This window comes from Calidris pugnax, unplaced genomic scaffold (assembly GCF_001431845.1).
Source record: "Calidris pugnax isolate Ruff unplaced genomic scaffold, ASM143184v1 scaffold8, whole genome shotgun sequence".
Taxonomy (NCBI): domain Eukaryota; kingdom Metazoa; phylum Chordata; class Aves; order Charadriiformes; family Scolopacidae; genus Calidris; species Calidris pugnax.
The window spans coordinates 22,549,451-22,570,603 of NW_015090830.1; the positions used below are offsets into that span (position 1 = coordinate 22,549,451).

General features: G+C 43.7%; 1 protein-coding gene across 2 annotated transcripts in view; it reads left to right on the forward strand.

The window, feature by feature from the left end:
• Positions 1–1,423: 1,423 nt before the first annotated feature.
• The window catches only part of E2F3 (E2F transcription factor 3), a 41,960-nt gene continuing 22,230 nt past the window's right edge, over positions 1,424–21,153 (forward strand). For both annotated transcript variants that reach the window (XM_014940733.1, XM_014940734.1), the window contains exon 1: positions 1,424–1,524. In XM_014940733.1, the coding sequence (XP_014796219.1) occupies positions 1,522–1,524 (3 nt within the window). In that variant the 5' untranslated portion in view covers positions 1,424–1,521. The remainder of the gene's footprint in view (positions 1,525–21,153) is intronic.

Below are 21,153 nucleotides of genomic sequence, written 5' to 3' on the forward strand. Positions count from 1 at the left end.
GGGTTTTTTGGTTGTTGTGCAGCTGTTGGTTCAAAGGTTGTTGCGTGTTGTATAACTTACTGCTAGAAAGTGGGGTGGAGGAAGAAACTCATTGGCAAACTTCCTTCCTTCTTAATGAAGGTGACATTAAAAGTCTCTGGTTTAGGACTCAAGGGTGGCTGTCACCATGCAGTGCAAGAGTCCAATTCTTATACATTGTGTCAGGCTTATAGATCCATGCTACTAGTTCTCTCTAAATATGACTTTCTCTTCATTTCAGTTCTACCCGTTAGCTAAAAAATCTTGCTAAAACTGGAATGCAGTAACAGTTATATTTTTTACTACAGGCCACTGAATCCACACTGTAGGATTTCAGGATTTTTACACGTTTTTAAGTACAGATGTAATTTTAGAGTGAAACACTTCTTAAAGCGAGTGTACTATGCTCTCTATAGAACTTCGCTTTCAAATTTGCCTTGCGTGTTGTTCAGAAACAAACTGGCCTGTAGACTTTCTTGCATCCCTCCTACCTACATTCCCATTTAAGAGGTGTCATCGAGCAAATTGCAGGTGTGGAAGTAAAAAAGTAGCCTCTTAGCCCAGCATTTATATTGGTACGGTCCATTTACGTTGACAGTAGGCTTTCAGCTCTTTGGGTGCTACCACAATGTGAGCAGATAAGTTTGTAAAAATATGAAGTGATGTGCAGGAAGGGTCTGTTCTTGTACCATATGTGGAATGGCAGTGCTTGTGTATTGGGTTGTCTGTGGTGTACTGGAAAATACATGCTTTAAGGAGCAGGCCTGAGGGGTTTGTTGCATTCTCTGACTGCTTCTGTAATGGAAACTGGGCTTTCCTTCACCCTCAGCTTGGGCTTTTTTAACATCTGCTGGTTTTAAGTTCATTTTCCAACCGGAGACGCTAGACGTGGAATTATATGGAATTATAATGTCTTGAGTGATGCTAGTAACCTAATAGTGCCTTCAGTGCTTGTTTTCTTGTGCTGCTCACTCTGGAATTAAATGGCAATTACCATGTATATATGCTGATGTTATTTTGCCTTGCCAACGTCGTGTTCTTAGACAGTGTTGGTCCCACATACTGACAGTCGGTTTTTTGTCCCCGTACAGTAAGCTGGTTCACACTTTGTCTCATGTCTTTGCATAGTGGGAATTGATGTTGGTTACAGCTCTCACAGAAGGCTTTTGTGTGGCCATATCTGAAAGCTGTCTTGTTGGAGCCCTTATCAAGGCGATGGCAATGAGGCCATTATCCCCGCTCGTGGCGAACGTAGATATTCGCAGAAATTTTTATAATAATGCTTAGTAAGTGGCACGCTGGTGAGGAGCGACAATGCTGGGGTGGTACAGAAATAATACCCGGGGTGGCAGCCGCGCCGCGGCGGGGCGTTATCTGTCCCTGCAGACCGGGGACGGGGTGGGAAGGGAACCCCGTGCAGGGCAGACGGAGGGTGGTGATCGGGGCTATCGCGAGCACGAATAATCCTGGCCGTCGCCTCAGCAGAATAAAGTTTTATTTTTCATGGTAAGTCTTTTATCGAGCGGCTCCAAGTAACCCAGATCCAAATTTGCTGTATAATAGTTCTGCACCTCGTTCTTTTTTCTTTTTTCTTTTTTTTTTTCTTTCAGCTGCGCGGTATCTGTAGCCTAAAAAAGTCTCCTGGGAGTTATGTAAAACTGCGAGTCGGGTGAGAGGAAGCCGAAACTTCACAACTCCCCTGTAGTACTCTTTTTAAGCACAAACCTCTTGAGCCGGTAGAAAAAGACAATTTACTACTCAAGTTGGGGGCAGGGAGAGCTTTAAAGCTGCGCAGTATCTGTAGCCTAAAAAAGTCTCCTGGGAGTTATGTAAAACTGCGAGTCGGGTGAGAGGAAGCCGAAACTTCACAACTCCCCTGTAGTACTCTTTTTAAGCACAAACCTCTTGAGCCGGTAGAAAAAGACAATTTACTACTCAAGTTGGGGGCAGGGAGAGCTTTAAAAATTATAATAGCATTTTCACTGGCTGCTTTGTCTCCACACTGGGTATTTCACTGGGTTTATTCTTTTTTTTTTCTCCCCCCTAGGATCTGGGGGTTTAGAAAAAGCTCTTTTTGTAACAGACAGTATCCTAAAAGCTTAAGCAAGTTGCTCATTTTCTTTCTCTGGTTCTTAATCATAAGAGCTGCCTTGATGATTTTTTTCCCACCTCAAATTAGCAATTTATTTATAACATGCTAATGTTCTGCGTGCCCGTCGGTATTACTGTTCCGTCGTGCTGAGCTGAGAATTGTTCTCTCGAAAACTGACACCGTGAAGATGACATAAATGAACATGGGAAATGGCGTATGATAGAGAAAAATTCAGGTGGCTTTTGATATGACTTCGGTTTATGTAAAATCACTTCAGTTTTGCCTTTCTGATTTCAATTGCTAGTCACATTTTTGTTGCTTATTTTTATTTGTTACTTAAGAAAAATGCAGAGCATTGCCTTTTGGCATCCTCGCTACCCTTTTGTTCCTGCTGGCAAACTTCTCTGTGACCATCTTCTGCATGCTGCCACCAGCTGCTGCCTTGGATTGCAGACAGGGCAGTGAGGAACTTCAGGGGGTGTTTCCCCCTTCTCAGGGCCCTCACGACAACCACTTTGCATCCAGGGGCCTTCAAGGCTCTTGGGGATGAGGCTCTTCCAGATCTAAGGTTTAGCAGCATCCCTTCCTGTGGTCCTTTGCTTCAGTGCTTCTACAGAAAGACCAGGGAGCATTTGAAGTCCAGCCTATGCAACGCAGGGTGTCTTGTGCAGGAAGATGGAAATGGCAAAATGAAAACATGTCCCATGGGTGATTGTACTTGGAGCCATGTGCTTTGTTAGGTGTAAAGAAAAGTGGTAAAGAAATGCGCAAGGTCATTTTGGGGCCTCCAGCATTGTTTGCTTGTGACTCGTGTTCTAAAGATGCTCTTCATGTTGCTGTTGGCCTTGGGGCGCTGAAGTCCTTCCTTTTCTCATCTTAGTAATGTGCTTTTGCTGAATATGTGGGAAGTGAATGCAACAGTAGTGAACAGGTTGTGTGCTGTTGGCTAGATGTTAAGCGTAGGTACAGCCTTCTGTGGACAGAAATAAGTTAATACTTGTAAAGCTTTTCTTGTGGGTTTTTTTTCTTGGGGGGGAGGGCAGGCAGAAACCACTTTGCTGTGAAGGGGATTCCAGAGACTGACATATTTAATTAAATAGAAGAAAAAAGAGAAAAGAAAAACAAGCTTGTAGGCAGGCAAATTCCCCTCATTCGGAGAAAGCCATATGTTCAGGATACTGTCCTTAGTGTGATTTATTTGCTTCAGAATTAGGAAAGAGGGTTGCTAGGAAAAGTAAGATGCATTCACTTCTTTCACCTTAAAGACTTTTATAAGGGCAATTACCATCTCCCTCCTTTCTCCCTCTTTTCTAGTCCTGGAGAATAATCAATTTAGCAATAAGTCAGAGCAAGCAAAAATGTGATTGTTCTCATCTGCAATGCAGAGACTAAGATAGACTCTCTCTTTAAGGTCCAAACTGGGTATTTCTGCCTCAAAATGAATGGGGACTTATCAGATCATTCTGTGTTCAGTAAAAAAGGATCAGAATTTCAGCCTTTTTATTTTTCCCTTCAGATTTGTCTAGCTTTTGTTTTCTTGACTACATCTTGCTCTTTTAATAGCCTCAGGACCACTTTTGAACACGTTTCTCTCCTTCCTCCAAGGGGCAGAAGCGACACCAGTTGTACCAGACAGGCATTAGATTGGTTTGTTGTACTTCATTTGAAGTGGAGAAATGTGGCTTTCCCAGCTGTTTGAAGAGCTCGGTTGCCTCAGCATGTGAAGAGCAGCTCCCAAGCTCTGCTCGACTGGCAGTTGAGAAGGGAGGAATCTCCTTAAGACCTTGCAGGGAGAAAACTCTTAAGCATCTGTGAGATGCTATAGCATAGCTAGCTAAAAATATCAGGTACTTGAGCTTGCCTGTTGACTTGTTTGATGGCGATGCCTTGTTGAAATGGAGAAAACCAACAGATCTGAGACAGTTGTAAACTTCTCGAACTTCCCGCTCTACTCAGCACTTGTCAGGCCACACCTGGAACAGTGTGTTCAGTTTTGGTCCCCACTATATGAAAAAGATGTGGACAGGCTAGAGAGGGTCCAGAGAAGGGCCACAAAGATGATCAAAGGACTGAGAAGCCTGCTGTGGGAGGAAAGGCTGAGAAAACTGGGTTTGTTCAGCATTGAGAAAATAAGGCTTAGGGGAGAACTTATCACTATGTTCTGGTATCTAAAGGGTGGCCACAAAGAAGATGGAGACTCTCTTTTTACAAGGAGTCATGTGGAAAAGACAAGGGGTAATGGGTATAACTTGCTCCTGGAGAGATTCCAGTTGACCCAAGAGGAAAATTTGTCCCAAAGGGAACAGTCAGCCATTGCAATAATCTCCCCAGGGAAGCGATGGATTCCCCAACATTAGATATGTTAAAGATTCAGCTGCATGGGGTGCTGGGCCATCTTTTCTAGACAGTGCTTTCACACAACCAAGCATCAGATGATGTTTGAGATCCTTTCCAACCTGGTATTCTGTAGTTCTATGATGATGATTCTATGAACAAGAGGGATGACAGAAACATCTCAGCAATCGTGCTTGCTCACTAGGGCAGCCACAGCTCTTTCACTGGTTGTGCAAGCCTGGCATGCCTGGAAGATTAGGGACAGCCTGCCCACTAGCAGCTGTAGTGGTCCTGGAAGGTTTGCTTTTCAGGAGGAAAAGCTGGTGTCAGATACTTTGTCTAGATTCAGCTGCAGACCCTTTGGTTAATGTTGCACAAATTGTACAAAAATGTATCCTTCCTTTTGCTGCAAAATGCTGCTGAACGCCACCTGCGAGTACTTTGCCTCTCTCTGAATGCCAGAGATGATTCTTTTTGCTCTCTTTTTTGCTCTGCCTGGTGTTTGAGTGCCCCTCCATGACTGCATGGGCATGAGCCCCACCACGGAGCAGGTGCAGTGACCTTCCCAGCTTAGAACCTTGAATTTAGAGTGTCTTGAATTAAGAGTGTGGGAAGGTACAAGGCCCACTCTTCTCTGAGGAAATACATGGAGTGTCACTTAGTAGGGGGGATTAGTCTGAACTGTGGTGGGTGTGCAGGTCAGGACTGACACAGTGCCACACTTACATAGGGGACATTCTCATGCACCTGGCACTACAGGTCTACCTGCTTGTGCATCTGCACCCCACACGTGTGAGACTGGAATTGTTTTGATAGTAATATTGATGAGGGCCATGACTAGTTCCTTGTTCTTGTGTGTAACTGCATAGTGTGGAGAAACTTCAGCTTTCACTGAGCTTCCCATTGCTTTCAGAGGTGGAGTTGAAACTCTGAATTTCTTAGGTCTACTTTGACTACCAAGACATGGTTGTGATATTCCGATCTGGTTTTTCTTTTCAGAGGAAGAGTCCAAAAGCCATCATGCTTCACTCTGTCCATTTTGCAATGACCCGATCCTTGTATAAAGGCAAACTTAAGAGCTTTTCTTAGTGTGAGCAGCTACACTTACCAGCAGATGCTGGGAGTACACGTGAGTTTGTGGAGATTGCTTTCTGAGGGGACAAGCTGCTGGCCCTGCCACCAGATAAGCCAGTGGCATCTTGGCTGTGGCTGAGATTGGACTATCAGTCACAGTGATGTGACCTTCCAATTGTGAAAGAACTGATGAAGGCTTTTGATTGCTTGGACAAAAAGATGGGACACACATAGATAGATAGATATATATATATAAACACAACCTTGGGACTTGAGCAGGAATCCTCGGGAGCAGAGGAATGAGGAGTGTGCTGAGAGTCCTCAGGAGTTGAGCTTCTTTTTCTCTGGTCTAACTAGCTGCTTGTGTCTCCCCTGGCATGGTGAAATAGTGTCAGTCCCTTCACTAAGCATTTTTATCCAGACTACGAGTTTTCATGAAGTATGGGTTTTTTTTGGTGTGTGGAGTATTTTGGGTTGTTGAGGATTGGTTTGGGTTTTTAAGTTCAGTATGAAGATCTTTAAGAGTGATTGGTTTGGGTTTTTTTTAAGTTCAGTATGAAGATCTTTAAGAGGGTAGACCAGTGAGATGATTCCGATAAGAACCTTTTACAGTCACGATATGTAATTTTTTCACCTTAACTAGCGAAGGCAGCGGTTTGAGCACATGCCAGTTTGCCTTTCCAGGGCTGTGATATGGCTGAACCACAGTGGAAATCTGGAACCGTAACGACACGGCTTATAGGAAGTTTGACTCCCTGCGTTTAACCACAAATGTGGTCAATCTTAGGAGAGGCAATAACGGAGAGGAAGAAAGGTGGTAGTATTTGATTAGCTTTGTTCTCCTTGTTTTCCATAGTGCATCTGATGGATGCAGCTCTGGCTGTGAGAAAAGAGTGATAATATTACTGACTGATGGGTCCAGTTTCTTCCTTGTTATACTTCGAAGATATTGATTTGGAGTAGATATATCAAGACTTGCTTTCTGTCTATTAAATGTAGTAGTCGTGTGCTATGATTTAACAGTTGTGCTGCTTGGTAAAATATTCAGTATGTCAGAAGATAATCATAGAATCATTTTGTTTGGAAGAGACCTTTCAGATTGAGTCCAACTGTTAAACTGCCATTGCCAAGTTACCGCTAAACCATGTCCCTCAGCACTACATCTACACATCTTTTAAATACCTGCAGGGATGGTGACTCAACCACTTCCCTGGGAAGCCTGTTGCAATGCTTGCCAATGCTTTCAGTGAAGAAATTGTTCTTAATATCCATGCTAAAGCTCCCCTGGTGCAACTTGAGACCGTTCTCTCTTGTCCTATTGCCTGCTACCTGGGAGAAGAGGCTGACCCACACCTTGATACAACCTCCTGTCAGCTAGTTGTAGAGAGCGATAAGGAAAGCCTCGTTTTCTCTAGGCTGAACAACCCCACTCCCCTCAGCCACATAGAAGAGTACTAAATACCATGTCAAGATCCTTCAGATGGTCACTAACTGCATGTGGGGACTGAAACACAAAGCAGTCTAGTTGTGACAGCTATCTGCAGTGGATGAGTGAGGGACAAAGGTCTTCCTGTTGCTCCTCACCATCGTGCCCCAGATCACCAGGTTAAATCTGTTCAGTTAGTAACATGGAAATGGCTTTTTGTCTTGGAAACCAGAATATCCTTCTGCTTCCTATCTGCACGTTCTCAGAAATGAAATGTAATCCTCTCACCGTGAGGGTAATCTTAATCGTCTGCTGGGGTGGGAAGGAAAAGATAGGAATTGGGGGTCAGGTCTGTGCTATTAGGAGAGCTCCCAATGACAGGGGATTTCCTGGGAGGCACTTTTGGGGATGCTGGTCCGTGCTGCCACGAAGAGGGTCATGCTGCCCTCCCTCCCCGCTCACCCAGTCCCACCACCTCCATGCATCGGCGCAGGGCTCAGCTGGACCAGGAACGGGCTGAAAGCTAACACTGGCCAAGCAATTCGTTTTCAGCCCGGCCAGGCTGTCTCTGATGGTGGTGGGGGGTGGTCCCAAGGTGCAGGTGGGATGCCTCGCTGCCTGTGTGTTGCAACCTCAGCATCTCCTAGAAGCAGGCGGAGTTGTGCGTAAGGAAAACCTTACAGATAGCTCTGTAAAGAAACCAGCAGGTTTTGTGCACACTCGGCTCCCTGTCCCGCACCCAGAGTCCCAGGCTACGTGCAGTTTAATTACAGTCTGGTGGCTGGCGTCGAAGTAGGTGAAGATATAATTGTAATTTGTGCCGAGAAGTTGTGTCTGTACTGAGCCTGCAATCCTGGAGGCCTTCTCCCGGATCATCCTTATGGGGAAATCCCTCCTGATGCCAGGCTGGCTGTGCTGCTTGGACAGGTAACGCTGCTCTGAGAGCAGGGCTTTGACGTGACTGCCTTTGTCTTCATCTGTTAAAAATCATCATGGTCTTGCAAGAGAGGTCACAGAATCCCTGGAGATAGGAGTTGAGATGGCTTTTACTGCCTATAGCCACAGCCACCACCGAGGGGCTTACCTTGTACGGGTTATGAGGGTGGGAGGGCTCCTAGAGGTTCTGGTTAGATGGAGGGTAACGAATGCTGGTCACACGCAAAGTTCATCAAGGAAGGTTGAGTTTCGTGACTGCACTCGCAGCAGTGTCTCCCTTCTGTCCCTCAAGTGGAGAGGTGAAGCCAGCCTACCTGGTGGCGAGACACTTCCATCCCTGGAAGTGTTTAAGGCCAGGCTGGATGGGGCTTTGAGCAACCTGCTGTAGTGGAGGTGTCCATGCCCATGGCAGAGGGATTCGAACTCGATGATCTCTAAGGTCCCTTCCAACCCTAACCATTCTATGATTCTATGAGAGCACCTGGGGCCCTGCTTATTCCACGCTGCCGCAGGATTTGGCTCTTTTGACCAAAATATGCTGCTGAATTTCAGCTTCACCTTAAAAGGAGATAAATCATTGGGGTTGTAAGGAAGCCTCCACGCACAAACTCAACTATTGTGATACTGACTAGCTCTGGAGACAGCCTGAAACTGATGGGGTTGCAAAAGTAAGAGTAATCACTTTAATCTGTTGCTTAATTTTGAAAAGAACTGTTTTTTGTTATTGATTACTTCAGCAAAAAAAACTTCAGATGTGTTTATCACACAATCCCTCCAATGTTGCCCACTGCCTGAAGCCTCAGCTCTCCCCACAGCAGCTGCCAAAACTTCCATCTCTCTCCCGATACTTTCTTTAGCATCGTTGTGCACCGAAACGTTTGCAGGATAGTAAAATCGTGAAAGCTGTGTAGCGTTCCTATTTATTTTGGAATTCAGTTTTTTTACACAAGGAAGGCTGTAACTCTGCCGTATTTACTTTCTTGTATTTGATTCAATAAAATGTATTTACCCGAAGCGGACACCAAATTTCCAGTTTGCAGTGGAAAGGGTTGCTGCAGAACTTGTTCCAAGTTAGTGCAGAGTGCGTGGGGGCTTCTTGCCAGTGCAAAGCGTGGGAGGGAAGGCAGGAGTAAGAGTCGTCTCACTGCTATCATCCACAGGCGCCTGCTGAAAGAGTAGAAGTTAGGGATGTCAAGGCAAGGTGACAGGTATTTTGGTGGTTTTGTTTTTGGGTTTTTTTTGAGTTTTATACTTCCAAGACAAACCAGTGACTGGCAAAGCACGTTTCTTCCAAGGCTGTCTTTAAAGTACTTTTGCTTCACCTTGGATAAGAACCTGCAACTTCAGATAGTGAAATGTAGTTAAGTTTTCTTGGATAATCTTGGCTTTCCAGTTTGATATATTTTGGAATTAGGGTTAGGAAAACAATTAGTGTAGAAAATGAGGAATTTTTTTTAATTTTTGTTTTTTTGAGAATCTACCACACTTAAGGCTTTTTTAGCAATCTAGGAAGCTACAGGGTGGTGGAGGCTTCCCATGGCTGCCCTGAGTTGTCCTACCCTTCCTCCTGCTGCTTAGAGAATAAGGCTGCTGTTCTTCCTATCCACATACTGTTGAGAAAGGCCATCATACAGATGCTATTTTTGATCCTATTCCTTTCCCTAATTATATGTAGCTTTTATAAATCTGTCTGGATGGAAAGATCCTGTGTACTTTGAAAGGGTTCACTTGATCTAAATTTAAGGATGTCTCATGTCCAGTTGTGAAACTTGCTATTTTAGTTTGCCCTACCTACAGCTTTTACTAAAACAAGAGGAAAAGGGAGAAAAGGAGAGACTGAAAAGCATGTGTGAGAGGAGGGAATTGATGACTCATTAAGTGGGACTGCATTTGAAAAAGAAAAGGATCAAGGTGTACTGATCATAAGAAAGTCATGGTTTTTGTGAAGGAGGCACAATTAAATCATATGGTCATTTATCTTCTGAACAGATGAACGTACATTTGTGGAAAAGCCCATGAGCCTGAATTGAGAAGATAACTTTGAAGAGAGAAGAAATCTATTTAAAGAAAGGAATTTTTAGTGCAGCCTTTAATAGGTGATATTTTAGTGCTAAATTCCACTGGAAGACTTCTCCAGGCTTCTGGAAAATCCCATTTAGCTGTTCATTGCCTACAAGATAGTTGTAATAACTGCAAGGCAGGTAGCAGAAAGGGAAAGAGGGAGAAGGCAGCAGTTCAAGAAACCAAATAAGTTTTCTCTGAACTTCAGGCTGCGATGGATAGAAATTAAAGCTCATGAATAGACACCTGAGTTTCTGCCTTCATCCTAGGTATTGTCTCTTACCTCTGGGCTAGTTTTCTGCTCTTCCAGTCTCATTCTGACATCCATAAAACTTCCCTAAGACTTGGGATGCCCAACAGTCTTGAAATAGCCCTTTCTGGAGGGTTTAAGTAGCATGCGGTTATAAGGATGGAGTTCTGAACACAGCACTACAAAAAGTGCCTGTGGTGTTTCCTAAAATGTTTACCAGCAGTATCCAACAGCCAGCTCATCCTACCTTCACCCTTCTTCTCCTAACTTTCTGCCCCACCAACCAAAAGCTAAAAGATAATGAAGGTGTAGCTGTCTGACCTGCGAAATGAGGCTGACAGAAAGGATGTTTAATATTAGAAAGCATTTTCATTAAAAAAAAAAAAATAACCATCGGTATGGCATTGGATTAAAAATTGGCTAAGTGACAGATTGGGAAAAGGGTCCTTTTGATTGATTCCAGTGACTATTTGCAGTGTTCCCAATACTACGGCGTGCTTTCATCCTTGTCCCAGAAGTAAACAAAAAAACTGTTACTGATAGTAATTGCTAGCAGAATAGTAAGTGATAATGGAGCTCTCACAACTTGCTCTGCAGGCACATTCAAACACAACCGAGTCTTTAATGCAGCCAAAGGCAAAGTTGTATGCCAGAGAACAGGGAATGCAAGCTCTGCCTTATGAAAGAGGGCCTGTATCCTAGAAAGCAGCACTTTGGAGAAGCCTGTAGTGGACAAGGAACTGCACACCAGCTTCCAGCGCGATGCCCAGGGGCTGTGGCACCGAGGCTTGCATCCTGGCATGGACAAAAAAAGGAACAGGAGAGGGGGAAACTTTTGCCTCAGTGAACAGGCTTGGTGCAGCTGATACTTGAAATAACACACACGATTCAGTGCTGGTGCTTGTCAAGGGGAAATGTTGAAAAGGGAAGATGATGTTAAATAGGGCAGCAAAAATCATTTGAGGTCTGAAGGAAATGCCCTACAGTGCAACTTTTTGTTGTATGGCACTGTACTGCACTACAGAGCAATGTTCCATTTATGAAATTAATCTTAAGGGATGAGTTGACTGCTATACAAGATACAGTATGGGGAAGGGGGGGTTGACAAAGCTGATGGTTTTGCTGCCATCCAGAGGGGTCTTGAAACAGGCTGACAGGAACATCATGAAGTTTAGTAAAGGGAAATGCAAAGTCCTCCCTCTGGGGAAGAGTAACTCCAGGCATCAGGATGGGCTGGGATAGACCTGCTGGAAAGCAGCTCTGCAGAAAAAAGCCCTGGGGGTCCTGATGGACCAGTGATGCATCCTTATGGCAAAGACCACTGATGACATCCTGGGCTGCACTAGGCATTGCATTACCAGCAAGTTGAGGGAGATGATCCTTCCCTTCTGTTCAGCCCTGGTGAGACACACATGGAGAGCGACAGCCACAAGCTGGAACACAGGAAGTTCTGTCTCAGCTGAGGAAAAACTTTATTTACCCTGAGGGTGACAGAGCACTGGAACAGGCTGCCTAGAGAGGTTGTGGAGTCTCCTTCTCAGGAGATATTAAGGCCTCGGAGCATCTGATACACAAGGAGAGGCTGATCTTGGACTGTTCAGCCTGGAAGACAGAAGGTGTATAGACACCTGATGGGAAGAAGTGAAGAAGATGGAGTCAGGGTCTTCTCAGCAGTGACTGCTGACAGGAAAAAGGGCAGCGGGCAGAAATTGAAAAGCAAGAAATTCCATTTAAACAGAAGACTTCACAGTGAGGATGATCAAACGCTGGAATAGGGCTCTTAGGCTGCAAAGTCTGCATCACTGGAGATATTCAAAACCCAACTGGACACAGCACTGAGCGTTCTGTTCTAGTAGCTCCTGCTTTGAGCAGTGGAGCATTGACTAGATGATCTCCAGAGGTCCTTTTCTACCGCAGCCACTCTTTGGGATGCTTCTGGCCTTAAAGGACTTCTTAAATTGTCAAACTGGAGCACGTTGAGTACTTACTACTGAAAGCTGAAACAATGAAAACTCAAAGTGGAAATTAGACCTTTTTATTTTTTTTTCTCTGAAGTGAGGGGAAAGTAATCATGAGTTGATACCTTCAAGTTTAGACAGAACGAATGTTGTGCTGCGTAGTTTCTCTGCAGAGTGGTGCTCTGTAATTTCAGCTCTGAACAGCCTTGAGGTCGTTAAGTCCATCTGCCTGCTTTCTGGTGGCAGCAACCATATTTATGGTCCTTTTTGACAGGTGCTCGCTCGTTTAACTTTCTCATAACAGAGATTCTACAATTGCATGGCTGTCTTTCCTGTCCTTGGCTACAAGACAGTTTAATGTTACTAACTGCGTAGTAACTAGGGGAAAGGTAGTGGTCTCTGATATGTAGGAGGTCATATGAGAGAGTTGGATTCTTTTCTTTGATCAAAGGCCAGGTAAGAGGAAAAAATATCAATTCATTTAATTTTAAAATTTCAGGCTTACAGATAGTATATGTTTTTTCTGGAGAAGTGATCTCAAGGTATTTAGTTTAGGGAATACATAGTAAAGAAGACAAAGTGGAATGGATGGATTGTGTCTGGTGTGGGCGAATTTTGACCTACAGTCAAGTCCTTGGTTGACTCTGTGACCTGAGATGTTCTGCTTCGCTAGAGCCAAAACAGCAACTTTCTCTTCTTTTCCCCTAGGAATTTATTCTCTGTGATGACACATCTGTTTTGGATGTTGTCTTGTAAATTAGGCTATCACGTCAGCTTTTTAGATTGCCCTGTCCATGGCATGATAGACTTTACCCAGATGTGAAAAAGAAAGTGATTTAGTCTACCAAGGCTCGTTTGCCTTTTTCGTGAACTGTCGATTGTCTTCTTGTCTTGTTTTCGTTCCCTTTCTGTCACTGGGAATAAGTAAATTTTGTCTTTTGAACCAGATAATTTATCTTCATTTTGCCGGCACTACCCGGTTGTTCTGCTCCTTGGTGTGGCCGATGGAGTGATAAAAATACTGCCAGGCTTGGATGTGCATCACAGTGAAAGCTCAGTGGATTAGTTGTTCTTTGTGATGTTACAGAGAATTTTAAAACATTACGAACTCGGCTGTCTTCGTGCTGTTTCAGCCATGTAAGCTGTCTGCTGCCAAACTGATGGCTGAAATAAGAGTATACGCAACAGCTGCCCACCTTGACGTGAGGAGGGAGGAAACCATCAGTTCCTAGAGTTTAGTAACCCAGGCTGGGTGAAAACCAAGTTCAGTGTGTACTCGAAGTGTTGCTGTGGAGAAACCTCTGACAGCAGAACCTGCTCCTGATCTAGGATGAAGGGGGCTCTCAGCCACAACGGGGGTCTCTGGGACCCTGCTATCTGTGATTCTCTTCCTCGCTCTCTTCTTACATGCTTTTATCTACCTCTTTGACTTTCTGCTGATTTGGAGCCTCCTTTCTGACTGCTTCTAGGAATAGTTGCTTTGGGATACATAAACTGCGTTTCCTGTTTCTTGGGCACTTGCTATTTATTTTTCTTACTCTGAGGTCTGGTATGTGGAGGAGGTTATTGTGTTAACTTCTTCAAGGTTACTTAAGGATTTATATATTTTTTTTAATGTGATACTAGTAATTACGTTTTCAAAACTATACCTTATTAGCTTTTTTGCAAATAATAAATCAGTGCCTCCATGCAAAGTCAGCATTATAGATATTGTAGGTGCAGAAACAACTTCTCTGGGTTAATCTGTTTGGACAATGTTGTGACTTCCTTGAAGTGAACTAAAACCCCCACAGTTTACACAATGTACAGAACTACCCTGTATTACAGCAAAAGCTTAGGGCCCTATTTCTTATCCTCTGGCTCTGTGAGTGCAAATGATTGCATCTCATCTGGGTCTGGTTGTCTCCTGAAAGTTTTCTGTCAACTTGCACGATGTCCTTTGGAAGCTATATAATATTTTTATCACCCTAAATGGATTCAAAGTACATTTATTACTTTTGGGGAACTCAGCTGTATGTTTTTATACTTGTTTGGAACTAGGTTAGGGAAGAACTTCAAAATTACAGATTTTACGACTTCAGATCTGACTTCTTATAACTAATTACATTAATTGAACAAGAAGTTAGATGTAAGAACCATCTTGCCTCAGGCAGTGAATTAAAAATACAGCATCGAGATGGCTGTCAACTTTTTTTTAAGATGGGATTCTCCTCCTTTGGGGGCACGAATACCCAACACTAAAACTCATGTGTACCTGAGTGTTTAAAACTTAATGCCTTCTAGTTTGTAGCTTTCTGCTGCAGTTTCTGAAGTGTTTGCATATAGATCCTCTTTGCCATTAATTTTTGAAAAAACGTTCAAATTAGATGGTTCCCTAAGAATTGCCTGTCAGTAAGTAAAGCCATGCAGTCCCTCAGCGCTGCACTAATGTAACTCAGTGTGGATGTTTTGCGTGGAGTGTAGGAAGGTTTGGGGTGCCAGGGTGGAAAATCTTCAACCATAGACCTGTGCAGACAAGAAGCCATGCACTCCAGAAACTTCATCGGTGTAATTCCACAGATGCCGTCCTTTCTTGTAGGTGTCCTGTATCCAAGGAAAACAAAGCTCGAGATGCTGTGGCTTAGGCTGGCAATTTAGTGAGCAAACTTTTTGATGCAAGCCCCATCTTGTATCGTTACTCTGCACCTACACTGAGATAGCACCGGCGTCATTTTGCGACTGCTCCTCCTCCTCCTCCCTTTTTACTTCATAGGTATCAAACCCTATTAATTCCAGCTTCCTAGGGAGCTTTAAGACTACATTCTACATGTTCCCTGCCCATGGCAGGGGGGTTGGAACTCGATGATCTTTGAGGTCCCTTCCAACCCTAACCATTCTATGATTCTGTGATTCTGTGATTCTGTAAGTAAGGAATGACTCTCTTCCTGATTCTTGTGTCGATATATATGCCCAGTGTACTATTACTTTAATATTTAACTGTGTATCTGCTACTTTATGGCGTTTACTGGAATTTCCTCCAAGGAAGTTCGTCCTATCCTATTCTCCAGTTCCCTTAATGTCCTTCCTCCCCCCCTCCCAGGGCTTGTTTGTTTAGTAGACAATTTGGCAGGCAACTGACAGTGTTTTGAAAGTTTTCCTTTTTTTTTAAGTAGCTGTGCTAATTTCTACATGAAGAGTGGAAGCCCCTCAGTGGAACTAATCCAATCACGATCTTATTTTGCAGTTAATGACTTCCCAAAGAGCACTTTTAAAAATAGTCCTTAAATACAAAATAATCACTAGGATGTATTTTGAGACTGGGTTTTTCTTTGGGGCCAACCTTACAATGGTACGGGAGTTTTATGTCCCTTGTTCCAGTTGGGTTTTAGCCTCTCCAGGCAGGAGGCTGAAGGTCTCCTGCAGAGCTGAGTACGACGAGGTGGTGCCCTATCACACACTGCGTGGATTTAAACTATCACTTTCGTATTTGGTGTACTTTGATCTCCATGGGTAAGGTTAAAAGTGGACCTGTGTCAGTATAATTATACTATGTCTATGCAATGCAAAGAAATTACACCCAGAAGTCTCTTAGGAGGCTGGTCTGTTGTCACGTTCCCCCACCATCACCACCACCCGCTTGCCATCGGTTTGAAAGTTCAGCGTCAGGCCCGTTTTGTGACAGTCTTGTTTTTCTTCAAAGGATGTCTGTGGTGAGAAATTACTGATGCAAACTGCAACTGAAAACCTCCGCGCCTTGCTCTGGAGGCAGCAGCCTCACTGGAGTGGTGTCTTTGGGAACTGGTAGCTTTGACACCAATTTGCAGGACCCAGGTTGGCCCTACAGCTTGTTGGTGGCAGGGCTAGCCTTGCCACCATGGCCTTGGTTATGCTCACCAGGGAGGGAGACTGTCCTGCTGCACCCAGCCACCCCAAAAACACCACAGTCAAGATTTCCTCCCCACCTCAGATGCTTGGTTGGTCTTGTGCTCCTGCTGCGAGTCCTGGCTCTCTGTCAGTAGGTCTTTCTGGAAGTTTTGTCCTCTAGAGCTTCCACCTCAACCAGGCAGGTGCAGCTCAGGCTCCAGCAGCCTTTGGGATGGGAGAGGAGCTGCTGCAGGGAGGTGTTTCCAGGACTGCTCAGAGGTGTCTGTGCTCCTCACCTGGGGCAGTTCAGCAGTTGAGATGAAAACTGGGTGCAGTTTCCTGGAAATAACTTTTCCTATTTCAACATGAAGTGGCTACTGGAGCAGTCGAGCTTAGTACAGTGGAAAGCCATTGCTTTCATGTTTGTTTCATATTTGGCAGAAAAAAATTGGCAATAGAAAGATCTCAGATGATTCATTTCCTATGTAGCATAGGTGTAATTCTGTTGGTTTGAGGCCTGAAACGTGGCTTATGCTTTGGTTTATTTCTTGCACAACCGTTGTAATGTCCTTCCCCTTCTAGTACAAAGGAAATATGAAGTACTGCCCCAGCGTAGGAGGATAAGGTGAGCTGCATGAGTCCAAGCTTGACGGGGTGTAGGCTGACCCCATGACATCCAAATAGACCCATGAGCAGAAAATATAATAACATCAAACGGGTTGTCAGCTTCCCTCTGAGTTACCTTGGGGGTGGTGACTGAGATGCTCTGCCCTTCTGGCAGGTCAGCCCCCCACGAGGTATCAGGACGCAAATTAATATCTTGAGATTATAATTCTTTTTCAGTAAAGACATCTGGGAAGAAACCAATGTTTTTCATTGCTGCGTTTTGCTGCTTTCTTGGTTTGGTTCAGGTCATTGCATTTCATTGAAGAGTGGTGGAAAACATCCTTCCGTGCAGACAGGACGGAGAGGAGGGAAGCGTGAACGGTTGGGCATCGATGCCCAGCGCTGCTGACTGGGAACAAGCCCTCCGTGCTCAAACTGTTGAGCGTATGGGGAGGGTAATGTATTCCCTTCAGTGGGTGTTGAAAATGGCATTGTGTGAGTAATGACTGGGAGGCTCTCGTGACACTTGCGTTGCTTCTTTCTTGCATATTCAACCTGAGAAGGGAAAAGCCATCATGAGGTTCCTCCGGCTTGGGTCCTCCTTTCAAGCAAGAATCTACTGCTGAAACCTGCCCCCCCACATTTTAACTGGTTTTAGCTAAATAGAAGTCTTACAGTTTGATACTTAAGCACTTAGAGTTTGTGGCTTCCTTGATGCTCCCAATACTTCTGGGGGAATCATGAAAATGGAAAATTGACGGGAATAGGATGGTTCAATTAAGCCTTGAAAGAAACTTCACTGGAGTTAACACTACCAACCTTCTTCTCTCAGGGTCAAATGCCTAATGAGGAGGGGCTGCAGATGACCAGAACATAGTTTAATTTGATAATCTTTTTGAATGATAAACCCAATTAAGACATACAAAGGGGATTTTCTTTTAATATTCATCTACAATAAAAACAAGCGATTTGTAGCTGAAGGAATAGTTTCAATATGGGAGCTGGAGAAGAATTTTCCTCAGTCAAAACTATAATAAACTGGTGCCTTATAAGCTGAAAAATAAGCTGATAGTTTAGGAAACACAAATTGGTATAGTGTAAAGGATTTCTTGTCCCCTTTTTACTACAGTTACCATTTTCTGAGAAGAAAATTTGGGGCTTTTGTGTTGGAGTAGGTTGAGCAGGATGATTTCTGTAAGCTGTGTTTTCATTTGCTTTAAAATGCTTCTTTAAATGTTACTTTAAATACCAGCTGCTTGTCACTCAACTAATAATCCTGACTAATAGGTAGCGATATTTCAGACTCCTGTTCTTCTTTTTGTTGGTTTTACAATTTATTCAATTTCCAAGGCACTATTCTTTGTGTATCTCTTATGTAGATAAGAGATCTACCTCAGCTTAATGAATGAGTGACACGTAAAACTTAATTTCAAGGTCATGATTTCATTAAAGTGCCATTCCTGGACTTGTTCCTCTGTGTAGGGGAATGCATATTTTTGACAAAGAGGTAATATTTTTGGGAAGAATTGAGAGGGCTTTTAGACCTCCCCTCCCTTTTAAGAACATACTTAGTTTATTGTCTTTTATATGCAAGTAGTTTAATTCCCAGCTATTTCTTTATCTTCCTATTAATTTCTTAAACCCTCTTTTTACGGTTTTATACTGTCAGAATTAACTACTTAAAACCAAGGGTAGTATGGTACTAATGACTGCTACCTGTGTGTAGACACCGGGGTAAATCATCCTTCATGGAAAACTGAAATCTCTCTCCCTTCCAGGAGTTTGCATTGCAAATTTATCTCCTTATTGCTCAACAAAAATAGGTACAAAAGGAGAAGTTGTCACTAGGAGTCTGAAAGCAGCAACTCCGATAGTCCTCTTGCATCTTTTTGCTGACCTCAGCTGTTCCCTCACTCGGGAGCTGACCTGCAGAGCTCAGCCCCGTCCCTTCTGGGAGCTCCTCTGCTTTCCCCTCTGCTCCTCTCCCTGTTTTTGGGTCTCTCCTGGTGTTGGTTGGAGTGTTTACCGTGCCCTCAGCTGGGTACAGCCCTCTGGCAGGCACTCGGCGCTCTCCACATACCAGACTTCGTTCATTTGAGCACATTCAAAAGGCACAGCCTGTATCGCCTCATTTTATGGCAAAATTTCCCTAGCATATGAATATTTCTGTGCATTCACCCCAAGGTGTCTTTTTTTTATTTTGCTTCTCTTGTATTCCTTCCCTCATCAAGCTCCGGCTTAATTTACCCTTTCATGTAAGGTGTTTGCTTTCTTCTCTGCAGCTCCTGACCTCCAGAACAGCTGTCTAGAGTTCATGCCCCACAACCGAGGCTTACAAATTTTATTTTTGAGCGGCTGCTTAATTTTGAAAAAGTGGAGGAAAGCCTGCAGAAAGTGATGGGGATTGGTAAAGCGTCTGCGCTGTGGCTTCCTCGCTGCGGTCAGAATTTATCTGTGCTCTCCGCACGGGCTTGCATCCCCTCCCCAGCAATATCAGCTCCGTGGTGGCATACAGAAAAGCTGCCATTTTATCTGCCCCTAGCAATTGTAATATCTTCTTGAGACTACACCAGACTTTGTCATCTGCCCTTGCTTAACTTGCCCGGCTTATTCCTCGCTCTGAGACCTTGACGGAGACACCGGAGACACAGCTGAGTGCTAAGACCCATTTCTCTGGCTTGCTGCTTGCTTCACCCTCAGCTGTCACTTAATACACACAATTTATTCCTTGCTATGCTTGGTCATTTCCAATCTTCCTATTTTCCTTGCTCAGTCAACCCTAAATGGGAGTTGCTTTCCAACTCCTCATCCCTTCATTTTTTCTTTTTTTTTTTTTTTTTTGTCAAATGCCTAATGAGGAGGGGCTGCAGATGACCAGAACATAGTCTAATTTGATAATTGTGAGATGCCTCTTATTGAATGATAAACCCGATTAAGACATACAAAGGGGATTTTCTTTTAATATTCATCTATGTTAAAAACAAGCTATTTGTAGCTGAAGGAATAGTTTCAATATAGGAGCTAGAGAAGAATTTCCCTCAGTCAAAACTATAATAAACTGGTGCCTGATAAGCTGAAAAATAAGCTGATAGTTTAGGAAACACAAATTGGTATAGTGTAAAGGATTTCTTGTCCCCTTTTTACTACAGTTACCATTTTCTGAGAAGAAAATTTGGGGCTTTTGTGTTGGAGTAGGTTGAGCAGGATGATTTCTGTAAGCTGTGTTTTCATTTGCTTTAAAATGCTTCTTTAAATGTTACTTTAAATACCAGCTGCTTGTCACTCAACTAATAATCCTGACTAATAGGTAGCGATATTTCAGACTCCTGTTCTTCTTTTTGTTGGTTTTACAATTTATTCAATTTCCAAGGCACTATTCTTTGTGTATCTCTGATATAGATAAGAAATCTACCTCAGTTTAATGAATGAGTGACATGTAAAATTTAATTTTAAGGTCATGTTTTCATTAAAGTGCCATTCCTGGTCTTGTTCCTCTGTGTCGGGGAATGCATATTTTTGACAGAGAGGTAATATTTTTGGGAAGAATTGAGAGGGCTTTTAGACCTCCCCTCCCTTTTAAGAACATACTTAGTTTATTGTCTTTTATATGCAAGTAGTTTAATTCCCAGCTATTTCTTTATCTTCTTATTAATTTCTTAAACCCTCTTTTTACGGTTTTATACTGTCAGAATTAACTACTTAAAACCAAGGGTAGTATGGTACTAATGACTGCTACCTGTGTGTAGACACCGGGGTAAATCATCCTTCATGGAAAACTGAAATCTCTCTCCCTTCCAGGAGTTTGCATTGCAAATTTATCTCCTTATTGCTCAACAAAAATAGGTACAAAAGGAGAAGTTGTCACTAGGAGTCTGAAAGCAGCAACTCCGATAGTCCTCTTGCATCTTTTTGCTGACCTCAGCTGTTCCCTCACTCGGGAGCTGACCTGCAGAGCTCAGCCCCGTCCCTTCTGGGAGCTCCTCTGCTTTCCCCTCTGCTCCTCTCCCTGTTTTTGGGTCTCTCCTGGTGTTGGTTGGAGTGTTTACCGTGCCCTCAGCTGGGTACAGCCCTCTGGCAGGCACTCGGCGCTCTCCACATACCAGACTTCGTTCATTTGAGCACATTCAAAAGGCACAGCCTGTATCGCCTCATTTTATGGCAAAATTTCCCTAGCATATGAATATTTCTGTGCATTCACCCCAAGGTGTCTTTTTTTATTTTGCTTCTCTTGTATTCCTTCCCTCATCAAGCTCCGGCTTAATTTACCCTTTCATGTAAGGTGTTTGCTTTCTTCTCTGCAGCTCCTGACCTCCAGAACAGCTGTCTAGAGTTCATGCCCCACAACCGAGGCTTACAAATTTTATTTTTGAGCGGCTGCTTAATTTTGAAAAAGTGGAGGAAAGCCTGCAGAAAGTGATGGGGATTGGTAAAGCGTCTGCGCTGTGGCTTCCTCGCTGCGGTCAGAATTTATCTGTGCTCTCCGCACGGGCTTGCATCCCCTCCCCAGCAATATCAGCTCCGTGGTGGCATACAGAAAAGCTGCCATTTTATCTGC